We start from the raw sequence: 23,615 nt of genomic DNA, 5'->3' as shown, positions 1-23,615 counted from the left end.
GACTCCAAGATCTGTATTCTAGGACACTTTGGAGGACCCAGAACATCCCAAAAGTGATCCACATAGCTCATAGTGTTGCCAAAGGGTCCCAGGGACATCACTGAATATGAACCATGATCGGAAACTTGGTAGAATCGTGTTGTTACGGCGGTAGACTCCAAGATCTGTATTCCAGGACACTTTGGAGGACCCAGAACATCCCAAAAGTGATCCACATAGCTCATAGTGTTGCCAAAGGGTCCCAGGGACATCACTGAATATGAACCATAATCGGAAACTTGGTAGAATCGTGTTGTTACGGCGGTAGACTCCAAGATCTATATTCCAGGACACTTTGGAGGACCCAGAACGTCCAATAATGAAATGTAACTTTTTTTTGCCTGTTTCTGTTTACTCATGGAAAAAATAAACTACTGGTACCAAAATTGTAGATTAACACAGCTCAGAAAAATTCAGGCCTGAAAGGGTTAAATGTATGTAAACTAAGTCCAGATCCATCATCCGACCCATCGTTGGTTAGGTTATCAAAAGACCTTTCCAACGAGTCCAAAACATTGAAGATCTGGCTACCCTGTCTCGAGATATGCCCACTTAAGTGATATTGATGTATTTTCTGGATGCCGGATCTCTCATAAATGTATGTAAATTATGTCCGGATCCACCATCCAACCCGTCGTTGGTTAGGTTATCAAAAGATCTTTCCAACGAGTCCAAAACATTGACGATCTGGCAACCCTGCCGCGAGATATGGCCCCTTAAGTGATATTGATGTACTTTTTTGGAAGCCGGATCTCATTTAAATGTATGTAAACTATGTCCGGATCCACCATCCGACCCATCGTTGGTTAGATTATCAAAAGACCTTTCCAACGAGTCCACAACATTGACGATCTGGCAACCCTGCCGCGAGATATGGCCCCTTAAGTGATATTGATGTACTTTTTGGAAGCCGGATCTCACTTAAATGTATGTAAACTAAGTCCAGATCCATCATCCAACCCATCGTTGGTTAGGTTATCAAAAGATCTTTCCAACGAGTCCAAAACATTGATGATCTGGCAACCCTGTCTCGAGGTATGGCCACTTAAGTGATATTTATGTACTTTTCATTCCGGATCTAAAAAATAGATGAAATTTCTGTACAATTCCATCATATCAGTCATCAAAAAATCTCAATATTTTTTAATAAAGCCAAACATGCTAAAAATGATTTTAAACGCAGAATAATGTATTTAAATTTGATTTCAGCTGGTTGCACTTGAATTTTCATTGAAATTTTGAAGTTTATTGTAAAAATATTTTTTTTTGCCCCCTGATTTTTCGGGCCAATTTTGAAGGGGGGGGGGGGTGACAAAAACTTTTAAAAATATTTGTACCAGCCTAATGATATAAAATAAGTTCATTTTGAATAACGAATTTTGACTAATAATGATTGTTCAGCACTGTTTAAAAATTAATTTCGTATCGTATATAATTTTATACTTTTTTTTTATTTTTAAAACAACTGATTCGACCCTTTGGTGACTTGAAAGAAGAGAAAAAAGTATTATTTATGTATCACGGTCAAAATTTATGAGAACAATCAATAGTAAATCGAAGATTTGTACAAAAAAAGTTTATAACAAACTTTCTTTAATTTTAATATGAAATATCATAATGCCTCATAATTTCCTTTATTTTTTTTACTTTGAGATGCATGATCATTACTTAAAAATGTAGCAAAAAAAAACCTACATCTTTACCATAGGCACCAAATCGATCTGAAAAAAGTAAAAAAAAAAACATCTAACGTAAAAATTGTTGGATTTCCTCAAATAAGAGCGTCCAATTTCCCGGGTTTACTAAATTCCCGGGAAACGGGAAATTTTCAGCCAATTTCCCGGGAAATCCCGGGAAATTTTAAATTTATTGTAAATTGTTATTATCTTGGTTTCAGTTAATATTATGCAACTAGATTGTATAGGACATCAACATTAATGGTTTAAATAAGTGTGAAGATCAATTAACAGCTTGACTGCATGTAAAAACTCATTCAACTACAAGAAAATGTATTTTGGTATTTTTTGATGAGAAATTTTAAACTTGCCTCTGTGACCAGTTTATCAAAATTAGAAAAAAAACATGCAGATTATGTTTTTCATAACAAATACTGCTTTCAGCTCTTGAACAAATGGTAAAGCTTTTTAGTGATGGTCTTACTCCAAACAACCCAATGTTTTGAAATATCTGAAGCAAGCTTTGAATATATTTTTGCATTTTTTGAGAACAAAATATAAAAAGTTACTTTTCAATGATTTTTTTTTTTTTGTATTGTTATGAAATATGATTTAAATTATACGATAAATTAACATCATTCCACAAAAAGTCTTTTATTTCTTCACATTTCACCATCTAACACCTGTAGTTGCACCAGTGCTCCATAATTCTTTTACTTCAAATTGTATTTTCTTTAGTACTAGGTATTCAACCAAATGAATTAATTCTTTTTACACAAATTCAATTTTCATCTCATTTGATCGTGGTAAACAAAAACGTTAAAAAATTCTCAATTTTAATTTCGAGGCAAGGAGTTTATATTGCTTTGATGAAATAACATCAATCTGTTACAAGCTTACCTAATTGTAATAATTTAATACTCATTAAGCAAGATCTATTTCCTGTTGCTTCAAAAATTAATATTATCAAATTAAGGCTTCATCACGATTTTCCTATACTTATAACATGCAATGTTACACTTGCTCAGACCCCCCCCTCCCCCCTAGAGCGTGACATACATACTGATATCATAATTTGTGATAATCTGATTCATTATATAAACCAAACAATACATTTAATTGAACAAAATTATGTTGATTTTGTTAATTTATTATTTTTTCAGAGCATTTTCAAAAAATTGTTCCAAAAATTTAAGAAAATGTATACTTCCGCTTGAATTTCGGGAATTGCCGGAAAATTTACAAATTTCCCGGGAATCAGGAAATATATTTTTTCGGGAAATCCCGGGAATTCTACCTCAAATCTGTATTGAATGCCAATTATTTCAAAGATGAGGAAACCCTTACAGAGAGTGACGTTGAATTATTTAATGAACTGAAGCCAGAGAATTGTATAAAACAAAATCTTAATATAAAAATTGATACTGTAAAAAAAATATGATTAAAAAATTAAAACGCTGATCCAACTTAGAATGTATCTATTTTTAATTATATTTTCAAGGAGATTATGCCAGGCATAAACGTATGACAACTTAAAAGAGCGATTGTTTAAAAAAATATTATGTAAAATTTTCCCAATGAAATTTATTGATTTAATGTTTCCAATAATAAACTATTGACGGAAACAACCAAGGAAAATAGGATTTTTTATTGCTCTCTCCTTTCACAATAATTTGAGTTGAAGCAAAACAACTTGATGTAAAACTTATAATGGCCAAATTGTTATCACTTGATTTTGTATAATTTTTGTGCTTTATTTTGTTTATTTTATCTCCCTACATAATTATCACAACCTTTGTTGACTCAACCATAAGTCCCATGTTTACAAGATGTTCTACCAAATAAAAAATAAACTCCCGAATAAATCTCCTTGTTTGCTTTACGTTACACAGTGTCCAACGGTCGCAACAGCAAAACAAACACGCGACAAACATGTGTCATCTGCGCGTGTGTGTGTGTTTATTGTGCAGTTATGCCCCCTATTGTGCACACACACACACACAAACGAAGCGTGAAAAGCGGCCAGCTTACAGCGAGAAAAAGAGCGTGTAGGATGAAAATTATTTTTCTTTCTGCATTTTTTTTTTGTATCTCCTCCAAGTTGGAGTATAGCAACAGTAGGCCAGGAATTTTACTTTGTGGGCTTGAGCTTGCGGCCGACGTTGGCAAAATAAACTCATTGTGGTTTTATTTATGGGCGAGGAGAAATCTTTCGACGATTTAGTCACACACATTGCAGAAGCGGCAGCAGCAGGGAAAAATTCTTCAAATTGCGCTTTATGTGTAGCTGTTGTGTGTCGAGGCTAGGATTTAGCCAAGTTATGCACGTGGCGGATTTATGTTCTTTAAGGTGGTGATAGGTATTTGCTGTTTTGTGGTTTTTCGGCCAACTTGTCGTTGTTTACGTTTTGCTGTGAGTGTGACTGAGACACACGAGCTCGTCTCGTCTCGTTGCGCTTGCGGTTTTGTTTGTTTTGACGTTTGATCAGTAATTCAAACAGTCGATGGCGATAAATTACCGCAGATTAGCGACGCAAACGTGGATCAAAATATCTGTCCTCACCGCAGCAGGCCGTCTCGTGCGGTTTTGTAATTAAATAATTTAGCACCTCTTCGAAGGAATAAATTTGGTGTTTAGTGCGGGAAATGCTTGTTTTGAAACCAAAGTTGATTAAAATATGACCCAGTTTTCATTAAGTCGATGCAAATGTTTTTAAAGTTTCTCATTATCACCAAAACTGTTTTCATCATTGACCAGAACTGTTGTGTTACAATTATTTATTTTCAAATAATAGAAGTTGTGTCGAAAAAAAATATGCGTTTATGCTCATTAAAGATTTTGCGGTACTGTTCAACAAAATTTCATAAATATAGTCTAAAAAAAAAATACTCTGTGGCTGTCGATCATCTCGATATCAATATTGCTCCTGCTGTTAATCAATTTTCAGTCCCTTCGAGAAGCATGCTTTGATTTTTCGTACTAACATTTGATACTTCCCGCTCTCGACGCTCCCTAAAATATCGACAACGAGAGATTTCACTTTATCTACATGTTTTTAATGATACTTTCAAAAGATATTCAACGCAGGAAAATGCATTTTAAATTGTTTTCTATTAATTATTTGCATTTAAATTCTTAAGATTTTAATTGAAAAAAAGGATCATTTGCTTCCGTTTTCAAGCAATCAATGGAGGGGGGTTGGGGGGATAATTCCAAAATAACAATACTACACGGAAATTTCACGGAATTTGGTAAACGTTAAAATAATCCAACTAATGTAATGTTTAAATTGCTGACAATATGTTTTATACCCTTTTTTATTGTCAACAAGCCACATTTTTTTTATTCATTAACAAGCCTTACCCGACAAAGTTCGTCTTGACTTTTTTTGTTTCTTGACGTTTTTGGTTTGTTTGCTTATTCAGCCTCCTGCGATCAAAATTTGATTTACGTAAATTTTCCCATAGAATCTGCAGATGCTCCGGAATCGGTCCCAGAATGGCCAAAGTGGATTTTTTTTCGCATATAAACCTTCCTTGGGCTTATACGAACACAACGCAACAAAGAGCACCCCGATCCGACGCTCCGTATTGAACTGATTCGCGTTCGAACAAAACCGTCCAAATTTTTTACATACATAGATAAAACCAAAATGAATTGAATAAAAATAATTACTTCTTTTCTGGCAAAGATCAAAAGTCATATTTGCAAGACTAACTTTTATCAGGCAATCTTGTCCCAGTTCTTGTTGAATGAAAATTTAAAAAAACATAAACAAAAAAAATATGCACTTGAGAATGCTCATGCTCATTTTAAAGTTTTTTTTTCAAAATAATCGTTTTATTAAGCTAAAAATATAAAAGAATAGCTTCTTTGATGACTTTTTGAAATTTAAAGTTAATTTAATTCAAAATCATAACAAAAATCGCAATACAATTTGAGTTATCTTCGAAAACATTATTAAGTTTTTACTTATGAGGCTCTTGAGGCTCTTGAGACTCTTGAGAAAATCAAGAAGAAGAGGAATTTCATAACCTATTTAAGGGTTAGCAAAGTAATTGGCTAGGCAAAATTCTAGTATAATGGTTTTAAAAATTTCATGAACCTTAAGTTTTGTAAACCTTATTTTGTAAACATCAAATATTAAAGTGACTTTTCCCAATAACTTACAAACTTCAATTTTTTCACTTTATTTTTGTAAATACATAAAATTGACCCTAAGACATGTCGAAACCCCAAATGTGAGTTTTTTAGGTTGAAATTAGGTATTTAAAAGGCTGGTGCGCACCTTTGCCCCGTTCTGCTCTACATTTACAAAAATTTTCAGTTCCCTTTAAAAATACTTATTAATTACACAGAAAAAAAAGTTTAATTTTGGAAGGTTGAAATTTTGGATGGTTAAATATTACCTCTTTTTTGAGTAAAAATGTGTAAAACAATGAACCTTATGGAAATTTAAAAGAAAATTATGAAAATTCATCAGTTTCTATGTAATACTGCACATTTTTTTATCACAAATTCTGTCACCATTCTCTGATAAATATTACGATCATTTGTTTTACCTGCTATTTATCTGTATTTTTTAAATTAAACCAAATTCACGTATTTCACGCGTTTTGCAAATTCGTGAAAATTTGCTAACCCTTATGATATTTTAGGGATTTGAATCTACATGAGACAAAAGCTTTTTTTTTTTGCAAAGGTGCAAAAAATAAAATTATTGTGTAAGTTTATTTTGATTTTTTGTTCCCAACTTCAAATAATGTTGTTCAAAAAAATGCGTTCCAATTATCAATCCATCCTCAACAGTTAATTTGGTATTTACGTAACATTCTGATTAGAATATTTGTCAAAAGACCCCTCCGGGACCGGAGCCTGTACCACTCTCGCTTCTTCCTGTCCCTTCCGGAACCCCTGCCTAATGGCCCTGGCGTTGAAAGAATCGTATAAATAGAAAAGAGTAATAAAAAATTAGGACACACCGGACCGGACTTGGCCAGCCCATTCCGAGCTCCGTTCAATCAACAACCCTCAGAGCGTAGTAAGCCATGAAATTGACCTAGCACACGTGTGTTTGCCCTCAAACGTCAACGGGTCAAACGTCATGAAAAATTGGAACTAATTCCGAGTGACCCGTATTATCTCTCGCATTTTATTATGGCCACCCTTCATCCGGAATTTTACTTCTCTTTCTCTTATTTCCCTTCTGAATTGAAATTTTTCCTACAAAGCAGTACAAATACAAATGATAACACACGAACGCGCGCGTGCGACAGCTGTTTTGCTGGGTCGATCGTCCTGTCCATTTTGACAGGGTCCTCGTGCGGTGCGGTGTGCAGGTCGTGCTTCATGGCCTACTCATTTATTCATGCACGCCATCCACCGTCCGTCAGTCCATGATCGTGGCCAACTGGGGTCCTGTTTGCGAGATTGACTGTCCGTCTGTCCATATGATTGTGCCTGTCAGGCTCATATGTGTATGTTATGACATGAGCAGCAGCGGCAGCGACTGGCACTGTATGATTGGGGGTGATAAACATAAAAATAAAAATGGGTAATTTTAAAATTGTAACGCTGCAAGCGCAGTGTTCGAATGAGTCATCCTGGGGACTCGAAATAGAAAGACTTCGTTTGATGTTATGGCATATGCAAGGTTTTTGAAAGCAATAGTCGGATTTTTTTTTGGACTAATATGTAGAGAAATTGCAATTGAAAGTAATTTGGTTGTGTTCATAATGATCAAAACTTAACTTAACTTTTAGCAAACTAAAAAAAGGAAACCTCTCCCTTGATTTTATGTCATTCTATGAAATATGGGTAGACAAAAAATGATATGTTTAACTGATTAAAAAACACAAGCCTTAGACTATCTCACATCTATACTTCTCATTCCAAAAGCTAAAATCTTCTTTTTGGTGGGATAAGCAACAGAAGATCGAATTGACCAAAGATTTATAGTTGACACAGGATCTTTACTTTTGTCTGTAATTTTTTTTTTTTTTTTGCTTTTTACATTCAAAACTTTATCTTTTTCATCCAGCTTTTTGGCAAAACTTTTTTTTTCAAAAAACTTCAATATTCTAATAGAAATTCATGTCTTTTTCGAAGGTATTTTTTGCATTTTTTTTCCCTACTCTGTCCAATTCGTTCTCCTTAGTACATACCAATAAACTCTCTCACCATTTCAAACAAATCAGCTGTTGAAAGGTAGTCCATATCTCAGCTCAGGATAAAATCTGAAATAATGTAATTGTTAAAGCAATCAAATAAAATGAATGAAACGAATGTTTAATAGAAATTCAGCTGAAATTTATGTGAAATACATTCCTCTGCATTTAGAATCATTTTAGCATGTTTATGTGCATTCAAAAAATATTTGAATTAAAGAGGATTTTTGATGGACAAAACCGCAAAAAGTTTGTCTCCGTTGAAATAAGCTTTATTGCCGATTTTTTTTAAACAAATGATTGCAATTCAACTGCCGAATGACCAAAAAAGCCATTTTGCATGAACAGTATGTACAAATTCAAAAATAGAGCGTCCAATTTCCCGGGGTTACAAATTTCCCGGGAAACGGGAAATTTTCAGCCAATTTCCCGGGAAATCCCGGGAATTCCCAGGAAATTTTAAATTTATTGAAAATTGTTATGGTCTCGGTTTTAATTAATATTAAGAGGCAGTATTTGTAGATTCTGCTCGGTTTGTTCTAGAGGTCGTATCGAGATGCTCCGATTTGGATGAAACTTTCAGGGTTTGTTTGTCTATACATGAGATGAACTCATGCCAAATATGAGCCCTCTACGACAAAGGGAAGTGGGGTAAAACGGGCTTTGAAGTTTGAGGTCCAAAAAACATGAAAAATCTTAAAATTGCTCGCATTTCTGTAAAACTTTATCAATTTCAACTCTCTTAGATGCATTCGAATGGTCTTTTGAAGCCCTTCAAAAAGTGTTATAGACATCCAGGATTGGTTTTACTTTTTCTCATAGCTTTTGCAAATTACTGATAAAAATGGATTTTTTAAAAACCTTAATAACTTTTCCCAACAGCCTCCAACATCCATACTCCCATAGGTCAAAAGTTCGGGAATTTCATGGACTATAAGCCTACGGTACTAACTTTTTGGCCAATCGCCGTTTTTCTCATAGTTTTACGGGTTTTCTAGAACAAACATTTTACAACGTTAGTTTTTGCCCTGTAGACCGAGAAGACGGCTTTTTTTGGTCTCAATTTTGTCATATTCGGAATCCTCGGACAATTTCACGTAAGTTAGAAGTATTGGAGTTGTAATATTTCTTTAAAAAATAATTAAATAAAACATTTTTGAAAAAAGAAAAAGATCTTATTAACCCTATAACCAATACGTCAAATGCTGTATCAAGTAGGCGAAACCCTGTTTTACCCCCAATCCAACAAATTGTTAAAAAATATTTTAATTCATTCTAAACGGCAATTTTCCAATCAAATTTACAACTCCAATACTTCTAACTTACGTGAAATTTTCCGAGGATTCCGAATATGACAAAATTGAGACCAAAACATGCCGCTATGGCGGCCTACAGGGCAAAAACTAACGTTGTAAAATGTTTGTTCTAGAAAAATCGTCAAACTATGAGAAAAACTGCGATTGGCCAAAAAGTTAGTACCGTAGGCTTATAGTCCATGAAATTCCCTAACTTTTGACCTATGGGAGTATGGGTGTTGGAGGCTGTTGGGAAAAGTTATTAAGGTTTTAAAAAAATCCATTTTTAACAGTAATTTGCAAAAGCTATGAGAAAAAGTCAAACCAATCCTGGATGTCTATAGCACATTTTGAAGGGCTTCAAAAGACCATTCGAATGCATCTAAGAGAGTTTGAATTGAGGAAGTTTTACGGAAATGCGAGCAATTTTAAGATTTTTCATGTTTTTTGGACCTCAAACTTCAAAGCCCGTTTTACCCCACTTCCCTTTGTCGTAGAGGGCTCATATTTGGCATGAGTTCATCTCATGTATAGACAAACAAACCCTGAAAGTTTCATCCAAATCGGAGCACCTCGATACGACCTGTTTCACATCGGTGAAAAACTCGCTCTTAAGCAACAAAATTGTATAGGACATCAAAATTAATGGTTTAAATAAGTGTGAATTAACAGCTTGACTGCATGTAAAAAATCATTCAACTACAAGAAAATGTATTTTGGTATTTTTTGATGAGAAATTTTAAACATGTCTCTGTGACCAGTTTATTGAAATGAGAAAAAAAAACATGCAGAAATTATGTTTTTCATGACAAATACTGGTTTCAGCTCTTGAACAAATGGTAAAGCTGGTTTTACTCCAAACAACCCAATGTTTTCAAATATTTGAGCAAGCTTTGAATATATTCTTGCATTTTTTGAGAACAAGCAATAGAAAGTAATTTATCAATGATTTTTTTTGTATTATCATGTTGCATAATTTAAATTACACGATAAACTAACATCAATCCACAAAAAGTCTTCTATTTTTCACATTTAACCCTCTAGCACCTGTAGTTGCACCAGTGCTCCATAATTCTTTTACTTCAAATTGTAATTTATTTACTACTAGGTACAGTAGTTGTTCGGTAACTGGGCGTTGTTTAACTGGGCTGCTTTTTAACTGGGCGCTCGATAACTGGGCCGTAGCCCAGTTAAAAAGAAGACAAACGTCAAAAAACCAAAACAAACTGAAATCACCGAGGGGATGCAAAAATCATGGTCAACAAATAAAAAAACTGTTTTCAAACTTTTATGTAATTTCAAGTCACAATTAAAGAAATATGAAAAGTAATCATTGTAAACAAATTTGAGTAACTTTTATTTTTATATTTCATCCAATAAATTTTATGCATCGGTAGTCCCCTCGTTATTATTTGTTTAGCCCAGTTAGCGAACAGCATTCGATGACTGGGCTACGTTCTCAGCCCAGTTACCGAACAACTACTGTATTCAACCAATTGAATTAATTCTTTTTGCACTAATTCGATTTTCATCTCATTTGATCATGGTAAACAAAAACGTAAAAAAAATCTCAATTTTAATTTTGAGGTAAGGAGTTAATATTGTTTTGATTAATCTGTTGAAAGCTTACCTAATTGTAATAATTTAATACTCATTAAACAAGATGTATTCCCAGTTGCCTTAAAAATTAATATTACCAGAAATAATTCTGATGTCATAATTTCTGATAATCTCATTAATTATATATAAACCAAACAAAACATTTAATTTAACAAAATCATGTTGAGTTTGATCATTTATTATTTTTTCAGAGCATTTTCCAAAAAAAGTTCAAAAAATTTAAGAAACGTATACTTCCGCTTGAATTTCGGGAATTCCCGGGAAATTTACAAATATTTTTTTTCGGGAAATCCCGGGAATTCCCGGGAATTTTTTTTCCCGGGACGGAAAATTGGACGCTCTAAAGGATACTATTAATCGTTTTGGTGTCTTCGGCAAAGTTGTAAGACTACACAAAAATATACACGCGGAATTGTTTCAGCTTATAAAAAATATGTTTTCTTTTTTTTTTCAAAGATGGTCAAAGTTTTTTGCTCGTTCTTGGAATTTTTCAATTATAAAATAAATAAACAAAAAAAATTATGATCTTTTGGAAATTAATTTGAAGTGACAACAATTGAATTTAATTTGTTTCGTTCTTGTAGCAATTACACCTGTACAATTATTGTTCTAAGCTAAGCTAAGGAAGTGACAAAAAGAAATATTGAAAATTAGCACCAAAAAATATCCATAATCCAATTTTGTAGTGTAGACACCCAATCGATCTTAAAAATTTCTTCAAAATGCATAGTGTTTTTTTTTTAATTTGTATGGAAAATTATAAAGACAAATTAATTATGCAAACTGGCTCCTTTAAATTGCTGTGAATTGCTCAATTACTTCTTTTGTTTTCTTTTTTAAAATCGAACGTAATGACTGTGTCCTGTCACGCTACAATTTTCTTTCGCGAGAAGTATGAGTTTAAGGGAACACAACAACCAAGGAAGTTGTTGTCTTCTTATTCCAAAATTGACAAACTTACGGACCCAATCCTGCAATAATCAGATTGTAAAAATAGGCAAATTTTGTTGTAAATCGCTAAGTAGACAGTACTTAAGGGGATGAATAAAAAATTATATTGATAGTTCCCGTAGTTTCTAGAATACTAAAATATGTGTGTGTGTGTATGTGTGCAACCATCCAAACGGGACCACGCGGCCACTTCTTACAAATTGAGTTGTTTCCTTGTATTTAGATCCACACTCTATACATGCAAATAACTCGCATAGGCATTTGGAAGGTGTTAGCTCTGCCGAGCTTCGGAGACCCATTTCTACGCTGGCTAGCCGAGCGCGAGGTACTTCAGCTTTATCGACAAGCCCCGCCCTGAAGAACGTTTGCATCAATCGGATTCAAACGTTATTTAGAACTTCCGAACCCTTGTCAAATGGACAAGGACCCAGCGCGTATATAGTTGATAGTAACAGTATTCCTAATTCCAGTCATAGCTCACCAAGTGGTTAGCATTTTGTTTACCAATTCAAAGGACGGGGGATCGAACCCCACCTCGAGCGACTTTGATTTTTCGTTCTTATTCATTATTTCAAGTATTTCTAAGTCTTAAACTTTCTCGTTGGGAGCAGATGGGCATCAAACCCAGGACTATTCGCTTACAAAGCGAACATCGTAACCAGTCAGCCACGGCCGCTCCTTTTCTAGAATACTAAAATATGTGTAACAAAAATCTTGGTGCAAAAGCTCTGGTTGATGTGCACCGTTAATTTTATTCAATTTATTTGACATTTCTGAATTTTTGTAATTGAAAGACGCTACCCAAAAAATTTTTGGGTGATCGCTTAAATTTGAAAGTTGTTGCAGTTTTAGTAAAAAAGGAGAATATTTCACCGTTTTCGTCATTTAGCACGGGTGACATCTTCATTTTTTAAGATGTTTTTTGAAATTATCCGAGAAATTCGGATCGAGTCGGAGTCAGAGTCGGTGGAGTCGGATCTTTTTGGAGACCTGGAGTCGGAGTAGGAGTCGGCAACACTCGAACGGCTGGAATCGGAGTTGGAGTCGGAGTCGGATAAATTTTATGAGCTGGTGTCGGAGTCGGAGTCGACATTTTCTGATAAACCCGGAGTCGGAGCTGGAGTTGAAGTTATCTTTAATTCAATATAATTTATGAACTTTTGACAAAGAACTTTGTCCTAAGGTTTCTATACGTGGTGTCAATCCAAAATTTTCGCGAAGTGAAAACGTTACGTGACGAATTCCCCTCTCGGCAAATTTCCCCTCTTTTTGGTGCACGCCGGTTGGATGAACGAACGTTTCCCAATCAGTCAATCGAGAGACGTGAGATTGATGTATCTAAAATCACCCCCACTCCACCTCATAATTTTCGGATCGTCGACGAGCCAACAAAACTCGGCTCGGTCGGTCCCGAAAATTCATTCTATTGCTGGACGTCGACGAGAACACATCAGAAGCAGATGGCCTGGTGGCCCGGTAGCAGACGGCCTGGAGGTCTGGGAGCAGATGGATTGGAGGCAAGGACCAGCTAAGACATGGCAGTCGCGGGAGTCGATCATTGGAACTGGCCACCATTTGGACTGGAGTGGCCGGAGGCCCCAGGGATGTTCCGATGGGGGGACATTTTCCGGACCGTAAGAGTTGGGACAATATGGGTATCAAACTTTATGGTTTTTGATACTGGACATGAAATTTGACATTTTGGCAGTAGTGGCCACAATCCGGAGTGGCCGGAGGCCCCGCGGTTGTTCCGATGGGGGGACATTTGCCGGACCGTAAGAGTTGGGGCAATATGGGTATCAAACTTTATGGTTTTTTATATTGGATATGAAATTTGACATTTCGGCAGTAGTGGCCACAATCCGGAGTGGCCGGAGGCCCCGCGGATGTTCCGATGGGGGGACATTTGTCGGACCGTAAGAGTTGGGGCAATATGGGTATCAAACTTTATGGTTTTTGATACTGGATATGAAATTTGACATTTCGGCAGTAGTGGCCACAATCCAGAGTGGCCGGAGGCCCCGCGGATGTTCCGATGGGGGGACATTTGTCGGACCGTAAGAGAAGGGGCAATATGGGTATCAAACTTTATGGTTTTTGATACTGGATATGAAATTTGACATTTCGGCAGTAGTGGCCACAATCCGGAGTGGCCGGAGGCCCCGGGGATGTTCCGATGGGGGGACATTTGTCGGACCGTAAGAGTTGGAGCAATATGGGTATCAAACTTTATGGTTTTTGATACTGGATATGAAATTTGACATTTCGGCAGTAGTGGCCACAATCCGGAGTGGCCGGAGGCCCCGCGGATGTTCCGATTGGGGGACATTTTTCGGACCGTAAGAGTTGGGGCAATATGGGTATCAAACTTTATGGTTTTTGATACTGGACATGAAATTTGACATTTCGGCAGTAGTGGCCACAATCCGGATTGGCCGGAGGCCCCGGGGATGTTCCGATGGGGGGACATTTGCCGGACCATAAGAGTTGGGGCAATATGGGTATCAAACTTTATGGTTTTTGATACTGGATATGAAATTTGACATTTCGGCAGTAGTGGCCACAATCCGGAGTTGCCGGAGGCCCCGCGGATGTTCCGATGGGGGGACATTTTTCGGACCGTAAGAGTTGGGGCAATATGGGTATCAAATTTTATGGTTTTTGATACTGGACATGAAATTTGACATTTCGGCAGTAGTGGCCACAATCCGGATTGTCCGGAGGCCCCGGGGATGTTCCGATGGGGGGACATTTGCCGGACCATAAGAGTTGGGGCAATATGGGTATCAAACTTTATGGTTTTTGATACTGGATATGAAATTTGACATTTCGGCAGTAGTGGCCACAATCCGGAGTGGCCGGAGGCCCCGCGGATGTTCCGATGGGGGGACATTTTTCGGACCGTAAGAGTTGGGGCAATATGGGTATCAAACTTTATGGTTTTTGATACTGGACATGAAATTTGACATTTCGGCAGTAGTGGCCACAATCCGGAGTGGCCGGAGGCCCCGCGGATGTTCCGATGGGGGAACATTTGCCGGACCGTAAGAGTTGGGACAATATGGGTATCAAACTTTATGGTTTTTGATACTGGATATGAAATTTGATATTTCGGCAGTAGTGACCACAATCCGGAGTGGCCGGAGGCCCCGCGGATGTTCCGATGGGGGGACATTTGCCGGACCGTAAGAGTTGGGGCAATATGGGTATCAAACTTTATGGTTTTTTATATTGGATATGAAATTTGACATTTCGGCAGTAGTGGCCACAATCCGGAGTGGCCGGAGGCCCCGCGGATGTTCCGATGGGGGGACATTTGCCGGACCGTAAGAGTTGGGGCTATTTGGGTATCAAACTTTATGGTTTTTGATACTGGATATGAAATTTGACATTTCGGCAGTAGTGGCCACAATCCAGAGTGGCCGGAGGCCCCGCGGATGTTCCGATGGGGGGACATTTGTCGGACCGTAAGAGTTGGAGCAATATGGGTATCAAACTTTATGGTTTTTGATACTGGACATGAAATTTGACATTTCGGCAGTAGTGGCCACAATCCAGATTGGCCGGAGGCCCCGGGGATGTTCCGATGGGGGGACATTTGCCGGACCATAAGAGTTGGGGCAATATGGGTATCAAACTTTATGGTTTTTGATACTGGATATGAAATTTGACATTTCGGCGGTAGTGGCCACAATCCGGAGTGGCCGGAGGCCCCGGGGATGTTCCGATGGGGAGACATTTGCCGAACCATAAGAGTAGGGGCAATATGGGTATCAAACTTTATGGTTTTTGATACTGGATATGAAATTTGACATTTCAGCAGCAGTGGCCACAATCCGAAGTGGCCGGAGGCCCCGGGGATGTTCCGATGGGGGGACATTTGCCGAACCATAAGAGTAGGGGCAATATGGGTATCAAACTTTATGGTAATTATGAATCTAGTGAATCTTGGGAAATTTGGACCAGACAATGTAATCGAAAATTTCAACAACCATCTTGCAAAGTTCTTTGTCATACTGGTCATGTGTAACATAACCACCTGCACCTTTTTTATTGTTCAGTTTTGTTATAATGCAAATTAATTTACAAAACTTTTAGGTTCCTAATTTTTTTTGTTCAAGAGATTTATCAGATGCCATAATGTTTTTGAAGCCTTTTCAATTTGATTGGATAGCTCTGACTATGTTGTTACAATATGATCAATAAACTATAAGTTTTCCCTCTTTTACCCATGTGTTTTTTTTTTGCGTTCTTACCCCAATCTCCCCTGCTCATGTAAAAAATGTTATTTTTTTTATGTTAGGCTGGTAAAAATTTTATTTCTCTTATAGGTGGATCAATCTTAAACAAATATTTTGTAGAGAAATCTCTCACGCTTTTTAGAGTTTGTAAATCCGTTTTGATTGTATAAAGCTATTCCACTTACCCTATTTTGGGTGATTTTCGAGTGACAAGCATGGTCCTAAAGGTTCAAGGCCAATCGAAATTCGCTTAAAAGACGGATGTCGAAACTGTCGAAAGAAGTCAAAACGGATTTACACACCCAAAAAATCGTTATAAAGGCAAACAATTTCTCTAAGAATTTTCCATAAAAAAAAAATTTAATGATCGATCCACTTATAAGGCCAGGAGAATTAAAAATCCGAACCAAAATTCAAAAACCTTAAAATTTTTAAAAACGCAATTTTCACCGATAGAATATTTATATATTAATAGATTCTTATTCAGTCCGGTAAAACACAACTTTCTACGTATAAATCTCCGATGGGATATCTCGGTTTAAAACATTTTGTTACAGCCACGCCGTGTGTCAAAGTTGGTTGAAATTCAGTTGCAATTTTAAAATCAAATTTAAATTCGAAAAAAAACATAAATATTAAAATCGTGCACCGTTTTCAAGCTAAAGTCGCCTGAAATAGATTTTAAGTTGATAACGTGATTCTTATCCAAGCCATCCATGCATATATTTTTTCGAAGAGATCAGAATATTTCGTTTAAATATTCTTCAAAATTACAAAACATTTGACATTTGATATGATCGAAAATAAGTGTTTTTGGGCCATTTGAAATATTGATTTGAAAATTTTCAAAATACATATTTCTTTTCGAAAAAATCGAAAAATTTCTCGATACTTTAATTTTTAAATAAAAGTAATTTTAAATTGAGCTGAATCAATTTTCCAGTCTGATTTTCTGCTTTACTCAACATCCCAGAGCTTCTAAATTCAGCCCTCCAAGACGTGGTCCTCGTCATTGTCCTCGTTGCTTAAGAGTATTCCACGGTCCTAGACATTCCCGTCGTCATTCTTTCACTTGAATCTCTTTCTGTGCATGCCAATAACTTGAATTTCTTTGTACTTTCTCCACAGAGACAGCGTTGGGTATCAAGCTGACGGAGGTGCGAGTGCCTAAACACACCATCAAGGACCACTCGGTTCGGCTCGAGTGCCACTACGAGATGGAGGGCGAGGCCCTGTACGCGGTCAAGTGGTACAAGGACGGCCACGAGTTCTACCGGTACGTGCCCCGGGACTCGCCCCCGGTGCAGATCTTCCCCCGCGAGGGCATCAACGTTGACGTAAGTTCTTCCTCTCTTTCTTTTGTCTGATGATTATGATGATGAGGTTGGATTTTTTTTTCTGAGCTTCTTCTTCTTTTTTCGCTCTGCAGGTACAAAATTCCACCAACGACCAGGTGGTCCTGGATCCGATCGAGCTCGCGTCCACCGGCAAGTATCGATGCGAGGTGTCAGCAGAAGCGCCGTCCTTCCAGACCGTGTCCGACCACGGCGAAATGACCGTTGTGGGTAAGTTTCATAAAGGGGATGGGAAGGGGAAGCCGTCAGATTCAATTTATAAAATCGGAAAACTGTCAACTGCAGACAGACTGGGATGTCCTAGAGGAAGAAGGAAGACTTTTCAAGCTGCTTCAGTGATTGATTTTCCTGGGACAGAAATTTAACTCAGTGTTCCTGGATGATTATTGATTTTCTTCAATTTTGAGCAATACACAAATCTGTAATTTTTTTTACACTTTTCCCACAGTTCTCCCCGACGAGGACCCGCACATATCGGGCGGAAAGCCCCGCTACCAGCTCGGGGACGCTGTCCGCGTAAATTGCACCTCCGGCCGGTCCAAACCCGCCGTTCACCTCACCTGGTACATCAACAGCGAGCCGGCCGAGCCGGGGCTGGTGCGGCAGTACGAGCCGGTCGTGTCCGGCAAGGACAAGCTGGAGACCTCCATCCTGGGGTTGGAATTCCGGGTAAAGCCAAAGCACTTCAAGCGGGGCGACATGAAGCTCAAGGTAGGTTGGGTTACATTTTTTGGGAGTATTTTAAACACCATGAAAAAATTTCAAGTTTGATTATTAAGCTGGAAAATTTAATTAAATCAAATAAGCAAGAAATCTACAAATGAAATTTCCCAATTTCTTCCCACAATTTTCCCACAGTGTCTCGCCACCATTTCCACCGTGTACTGGAAGAGCAACGAGGAAAGCGTCGAGGGTGACAAACCGCAGAAGGCGCCGATGCTCGAGTCGCGAAAGGCCGTCGCCGCCAACACGCGGGCGGACCGGGTTCAAGGTAAGGAGCGCAAGATTCTCATCCCAGCAGGCCGGGCCGGGTGCCAAGAGCTCGCTCTGGCTGGTTGGCGGCGGGTGTTTATTTTGCTTATTGTTTTTGACAAGTGAAGTGAAAACTGGAAGGAGATGGGCGCAGCAGGCGGTGGAAATTGAATTTGGGTGGGGTGTTTTTCTTCTGGGGAAGATGAAATTGGCTTTTGCTAAAGATAACTTGAGAAATGAGATTTACGTAAGATTCGTTTTACCTGCAATTCTAAAATAAGATTTTGGCACTTCATGTTTATATTTTTTTTTTCAATCTAGCTTATTCGGTTGATTAAAATTTTTGTCTCTAAGCTCCTGTTAAGGCCAAAGATAATGGTAGGTTCAGTAATTTTTTTAGATTACTTTTCTTACAAAAATACCTATCAAAATATCAAAATATATAATTTTTGGTCATTAAACATATCACTTTTCATTTGAAACGTGGGAAGCTTAAATAAATTGTTTGGGTCGCCCTATTTTGGAAAGAACCACTCTAACCGGCAAGCGAAAAATCTTATTATTATTTCTAAATTTGACAGATTTTCATTTGGATCCAAATGGTTTGACGTGAAATCCTATAAACAAATCTTGTAACCATATCGGTGCATATATGCTCCTTTATGCTCACTTGAAAGGAAACCCTGCAAGCAGTTCAAACAGAACTTTTGAAAAGGTCAAATAGATATTTTTCCTCACATTTAGACCAAATATTAAAACTATGAAATTCTATTAATCGAAAAGATCCGAAAATTTTACAAAAGTTTCACTCTCTAACATAAATTTTCTTAGCTTTTCAAACATACTTTTTCTGGGTTGGCTTTTCTTCAAGAAGTGTTTTGTCATAAACTAGAATTTTTTTTTTAGAATTATAACCTGCAACATTTTTTTTTTGATATTTTTCAAAAATAATATCTCTTGAACCAAAACTAAAAAAAATGTTTTGGGAATTCAATTTTATTTAAAAATAACTGTAATGAAGAATTGTTTTTTAAAAGTGTAAATATTTTCCTTGAAATTGTTCTAATTTAAATCTACAACTTTACAGAGACAGTTAATCGGTCAAAAATGCCATCTCAAGAGATCTCAAGAGATTTTCATAAATTAACGTACCCGTTTTGTATGACCAGTCCGCTAAATTGTAAGAAAACCAATATTGCAAAATTGCAAAAAGTATAAATTTAAAAATAGCGAAATAGTTTGCGATGTCTAGAGTACTACTAAGCATTTTTAATGTAATAGTATTTAAAATGTATTTTACATGGCTATATGTAGATAACAAGTTATTTTGGAATATTTTTTTTTCGGTGAAATTCAATTCTAATTATCTTTTCCTCGTCGACGACTGTGTACAATCTTTAAAAAACCCATTTGTTTTTGCATCGGAATCTGGATTTTACAAAAGCCAGAACCATAAAAAAAATGTGAGTTTTATTTTCTTTTAATGATGTGAATATTAATGTAATATATGAATGAAATTTTATGTGAAATACCCTTTTCGAACATCTGTTCATATTTATTATCGTGATTCCTTAGTTCAGTGTCACAATTTGAAGATCATTGTTGAAATTTTTAGAATACAGTAGAATTCATGGAGATGAAAATTAGCATGGACTTAACAATTTTCTTAACCTTGAGAAAATTGTTTTTAAACCTTTTCTAACGAGTTGTAAAATTTGAGTTGCGAAACATTGCTGAATTTGAAAACTTTCAATGCAGAACAAATATTTGATGAGTGCAAAAATCTTCTATAATATTTTTCTATGTTTTGAACTCTTTCAAATATTAAAATTTAAATTTCAAATTCTAAGTCGATTTTTATGTTTTAAAGCATATTGTATCACAATATGCGTAACTCATAATGATTGTTATACCAGTGTCAAAACTTTGAAAATTTTAATCAATTTATGAAAATGTATCTTTTCCTAAAGTTTTTCATCTTTTTTCGATCTGAGGTCCTCAAGCGAATGATGGAGGAATCACCAATCCGCATACCTTATTTAATTTTTTATTAAAGAGGACTCTTGGTCTGGCAATTTTGGTTTGACAGGATAGGGCAGAGCTCACTCTTGGTGGTTCTAAAATTAAAAATTTTCTAAACTTATTAAAAGTTGCTTAAAAAAGCAAAAATAAATGTCATATTCTAAATAATAATAGTTAAAAATCAATTTTACAAGGTTTTTCATGTTAAATTGAAATTTCCAGCAAAAGTTTTTTTTTTGCCATGAGACAAAACCTTGAAATAATTTGTGCATTGGTTTTATCGGAGCAAAAATTAAAATCATTGGTGAAAAATATTCAATAAAGATGTTCAAGTAATTAATAAAATAATATTTAGTACCAATACGGATCTCCAACTTGTTTGAAAATAATTTGGAGATATTTTCTTATCACCTAAAAAGGTGTCGCAGCAACACCTCGTTCCATCCTAAAATTACTCCCTCTGATGGAAAGGCAATTTCTGTAACGTTTTCTACCCAATTTGATACCTGATAAAAGAAACATCTTCAATCATTTCTAAAGAAAATTTTCGCTATTTTCGGTCAAATTAGTTATATTGTAATATTAACGATTACTAAGGCTAGTGATTTGTCCTTGGCCGTGAAATCTGTTCAATAACGTGAAATGCGGTAAAATTAAAAAAAAAATACTTGGAAAATTGCGTCTCATTGTTTAAAGCATTGATTTTTGAATTTGATTTTAAACAAACCACAAGACGAGAATTTTGGAAGCAGTCGTTAAAATAAATTTAAAAAATATTGCATGATTAATTTAGATCTTATTAAAAAAAATCATCGTCCCTATCGAAATGCGCCATTGAAATGTAACATGACGCTGATCGGAACATACCACGGATAACAAAATGTGAAATTCAGTGAAAGATAACGCATAATAGTTTAAGCTATTTTATTTTTAAATCTCGGTTAAATTTAGTAACATAACGATACATAACTTGCATTGTACAAAAAATGAATTTTAAAAGTATTTATAATTGTTTTTTTACTATCATTACCAAATTCAGCAGAAACTGTTATAAATGGAGTTTATCAAACTAATTTGAAATAATCAATTACTTTATTTCTACTTTTGGTAAATTAAGAAGGGTTATCATTTTGAGAGACTGAATCAAATTATTTAGAGTTTGAATTTTAAAATCTTTCAGATGGATAACTGGACAAAATTGAACGCATACAAAAACTTCAATGAATATTTTGTGTCTGTAGGGAAAATTTTGTTTTCTAAACTATTGTTAATTCTTGAAGTTACTTTTCTTCACACAAAAGTACTAAAATAACATATGTTTGCATTTAACTATAGCAGATTTTTGAGTACCGTGAAATTGTTGTGAAATTGCATTGTTTTGTAATTAAGTAGTCCTTACTATTATCCTTGACTATCAATTTTCAATATTTTTTTCAAAAATGTTCATTCCTCTTAAACAAATTTCTGTTTTGCTCTCATCTCCCCTTTTCCAGCAGGTCACAGCAGCGCCCCAAGCCTGTCCTCAAGTCTCGTCACACTGCTAGCATCCCTACTGCTGGTGGTCACCGTGGCAACGAGCAGGTCGTACAGCTTACTCAGCACAAACCAGCACTTCCGGCCTGAAACCGCTACCGCCCCAAGGTAACTAGAAACCGGGTAAATGAGCTCTCAAGCACCTCTCTAGAACTATGCTGCTGAAAAGAAAAAAAAACTATTTCAATTAAGCTGTGTAAGTGAAACCAAAATTTTAACTTCTAACTATAACGTACAGAAAAAAAGTGTGTGGGTGGTTGAGAAGCGTGAATGCGGGAAACTTGAGTGAGTGCGGGAGAAAGATGTTGTTTTTTTAGATAAATTAAGTTATGAAGAAATTAAAATAATTGAAAAAGTCTATATAAGTGTAGCGATGACGATGCGGGAAGATGAGCAAATTTTAAGAAGAAAACTTTTGAACTGGTGAGAAATAGTATTACGAGGATAGGAGATAATTTATTTATGAATGGTAAGGCGAAACTTTTCCATTGGTACGCTCGCTAATAAATCAAATTAATTTGATTTGCGTATTCAAAAAAAGAGAGACAGAGGAAAGAAGGAAGGTGGCAAACAAAACCGAAAGCACGTCTAGGATTAGAGTAGGAAAAACCCAGCTACGGCAGCAAACCCGAGACTAATGATTTCATCAGATAGAGAAAGAAAGAGGGTAGATATCTTCATTCCGTTCCAGGACCGACCACACTGTGAAGGGTAGGGTAGTTTGACAATAGTTGGTTGGGGAAAAGTATGAAAATTTCCTTGCTCAACTGTTGGCATCCTACCCTGCTTTTGTATTAAAGTATGCCAAAGGTGGCAAAAAGAATAGCTCTATACCTCTAGACTACACCTTCACTTGATTTAGTCAAATAGCATTATCATTTGAAAATTCACATTGTAAATAAAGCCGATTTGCTCGCGCCCTACTTAAGCTCTTTTTCCACGGCTCAACCCATCAGCGGCATCCGTCTATTGTGTAACATTTTTATTCCGAAGCCCTACGTGGAAATCGTGCACGAAATCAGGAAATGGATTCAACCTATCCCCATCCCCAAGCTTCCCTGCACCGTGCGGTACACGCGGTTCGCTTGTACCTCGGGTTTGCTTTGCGCCTGCTTTGTTCGGTTTACACCCGTACCCGACTCACACGAACCGAGGGTATTTTGGTTCATCGTACCAGCGCACCACGACACTCTCAGTTCGCCGCGTCGGTTTTGTGTCTGGCACTCACCCATGGCATGAACCCGGTATATGAGCCAAGGTGCTTCACTCGTTACGAGCCGAGGTACGTGTCGTGGTACGCGCTGGCGGTACAAAACGGGTTCAATACCACGATACGTACCACGGCACGCTGGGTTCATGCCATGGGTGAGTGCCAGACACAAAACCGATGGGGCGAGCCGAGAGTGTCGTGGTGCGCTGGTACGATGTACCAAGATACCAATACATAAATGGGTTCAGGCACGTACCGAAGCTAGAAAACCAAACCCGCGGTGTGCGTTGGCACTGGCGCATGGGAAGCTTGCCCATCCCACTTTCATTTCCTACCCCTTTCTACATCATGGCACCCCACACTTTTCAAAACAATCACACCGCAAAAGTGGATTTTCACACCCACACCACCACCACCACGGTGAAAAAGTCAACCATCACCACCGCCGTAGCTTCCGCTAGTCACCGCGTGGTGGCGCCCCGCTCGCTGCGCGCAAATTTCAAAAATTAAATTTGACAACACGCTGTCGATAG

The 23,615-nt window shown here is 36.8% G+C and overlaps 1 protein-coding gene across 2 annotated transcripts in view; it reads left to right on the top strand.

Moving 5' to 3' along the window:
• LOC6049487 overlaps window positions 1-22,793 on the top strand; it is a 35,532-nt gene extending 12,739 nt beyond the window's left edge. Inside the window, exons 2-6 of one of the 2 annotated variants that reach the window (XM_038257499.1) lie at window positions 17,119-17,327; window positions 17,420-17,555; window positions 17,794-18,056; window positions 18,204-18,336; window positions 21,836-22,793. In XM_038257499.1, coding sequence (XP_038113427.1) covers window positions 17,119-17,327; window positions 17,420-17,555; window positions 17,794-18,056; window positions 18,204-18,336; window positions 21,836-21,984 — 890 coding nt within the window. In that variant the 3' untranslated portion in view covers window positions 21,985-22,793. Of the gene's footprint in view, window positions 1-17,118; window positions 17,328-17,419; window positions 17,556-17,793; window positions 18,057-18,203; window positions 18,337-21,832 lie in introns of both variants that reach the window. The other variant, XM_038257498.1, reaches the window with a different exon arrangement.
• The last annotated feature ends 822 nt before the right edge of the window (window positions 22,794-23,615 follow it).

Source organism: Culex quinquefasciatus, chromosome 2 (assembly GCF_015732765.1).
Source record: "Culex quinquefasciatus strain JHB chromosome 2, VPISU_Cqui_1.0_pri_paternal, whole genome shotgun sequence".
Taxonomy (NCBI): Eukaryota; Metazoa; Arthropoda; class Insecta; order Diptera; family Culicidae; genus Culex; species Culex quinquefasciatus.
This window is presented reverse-complemented; position numbering and strand designations above follow the sequence as displayed.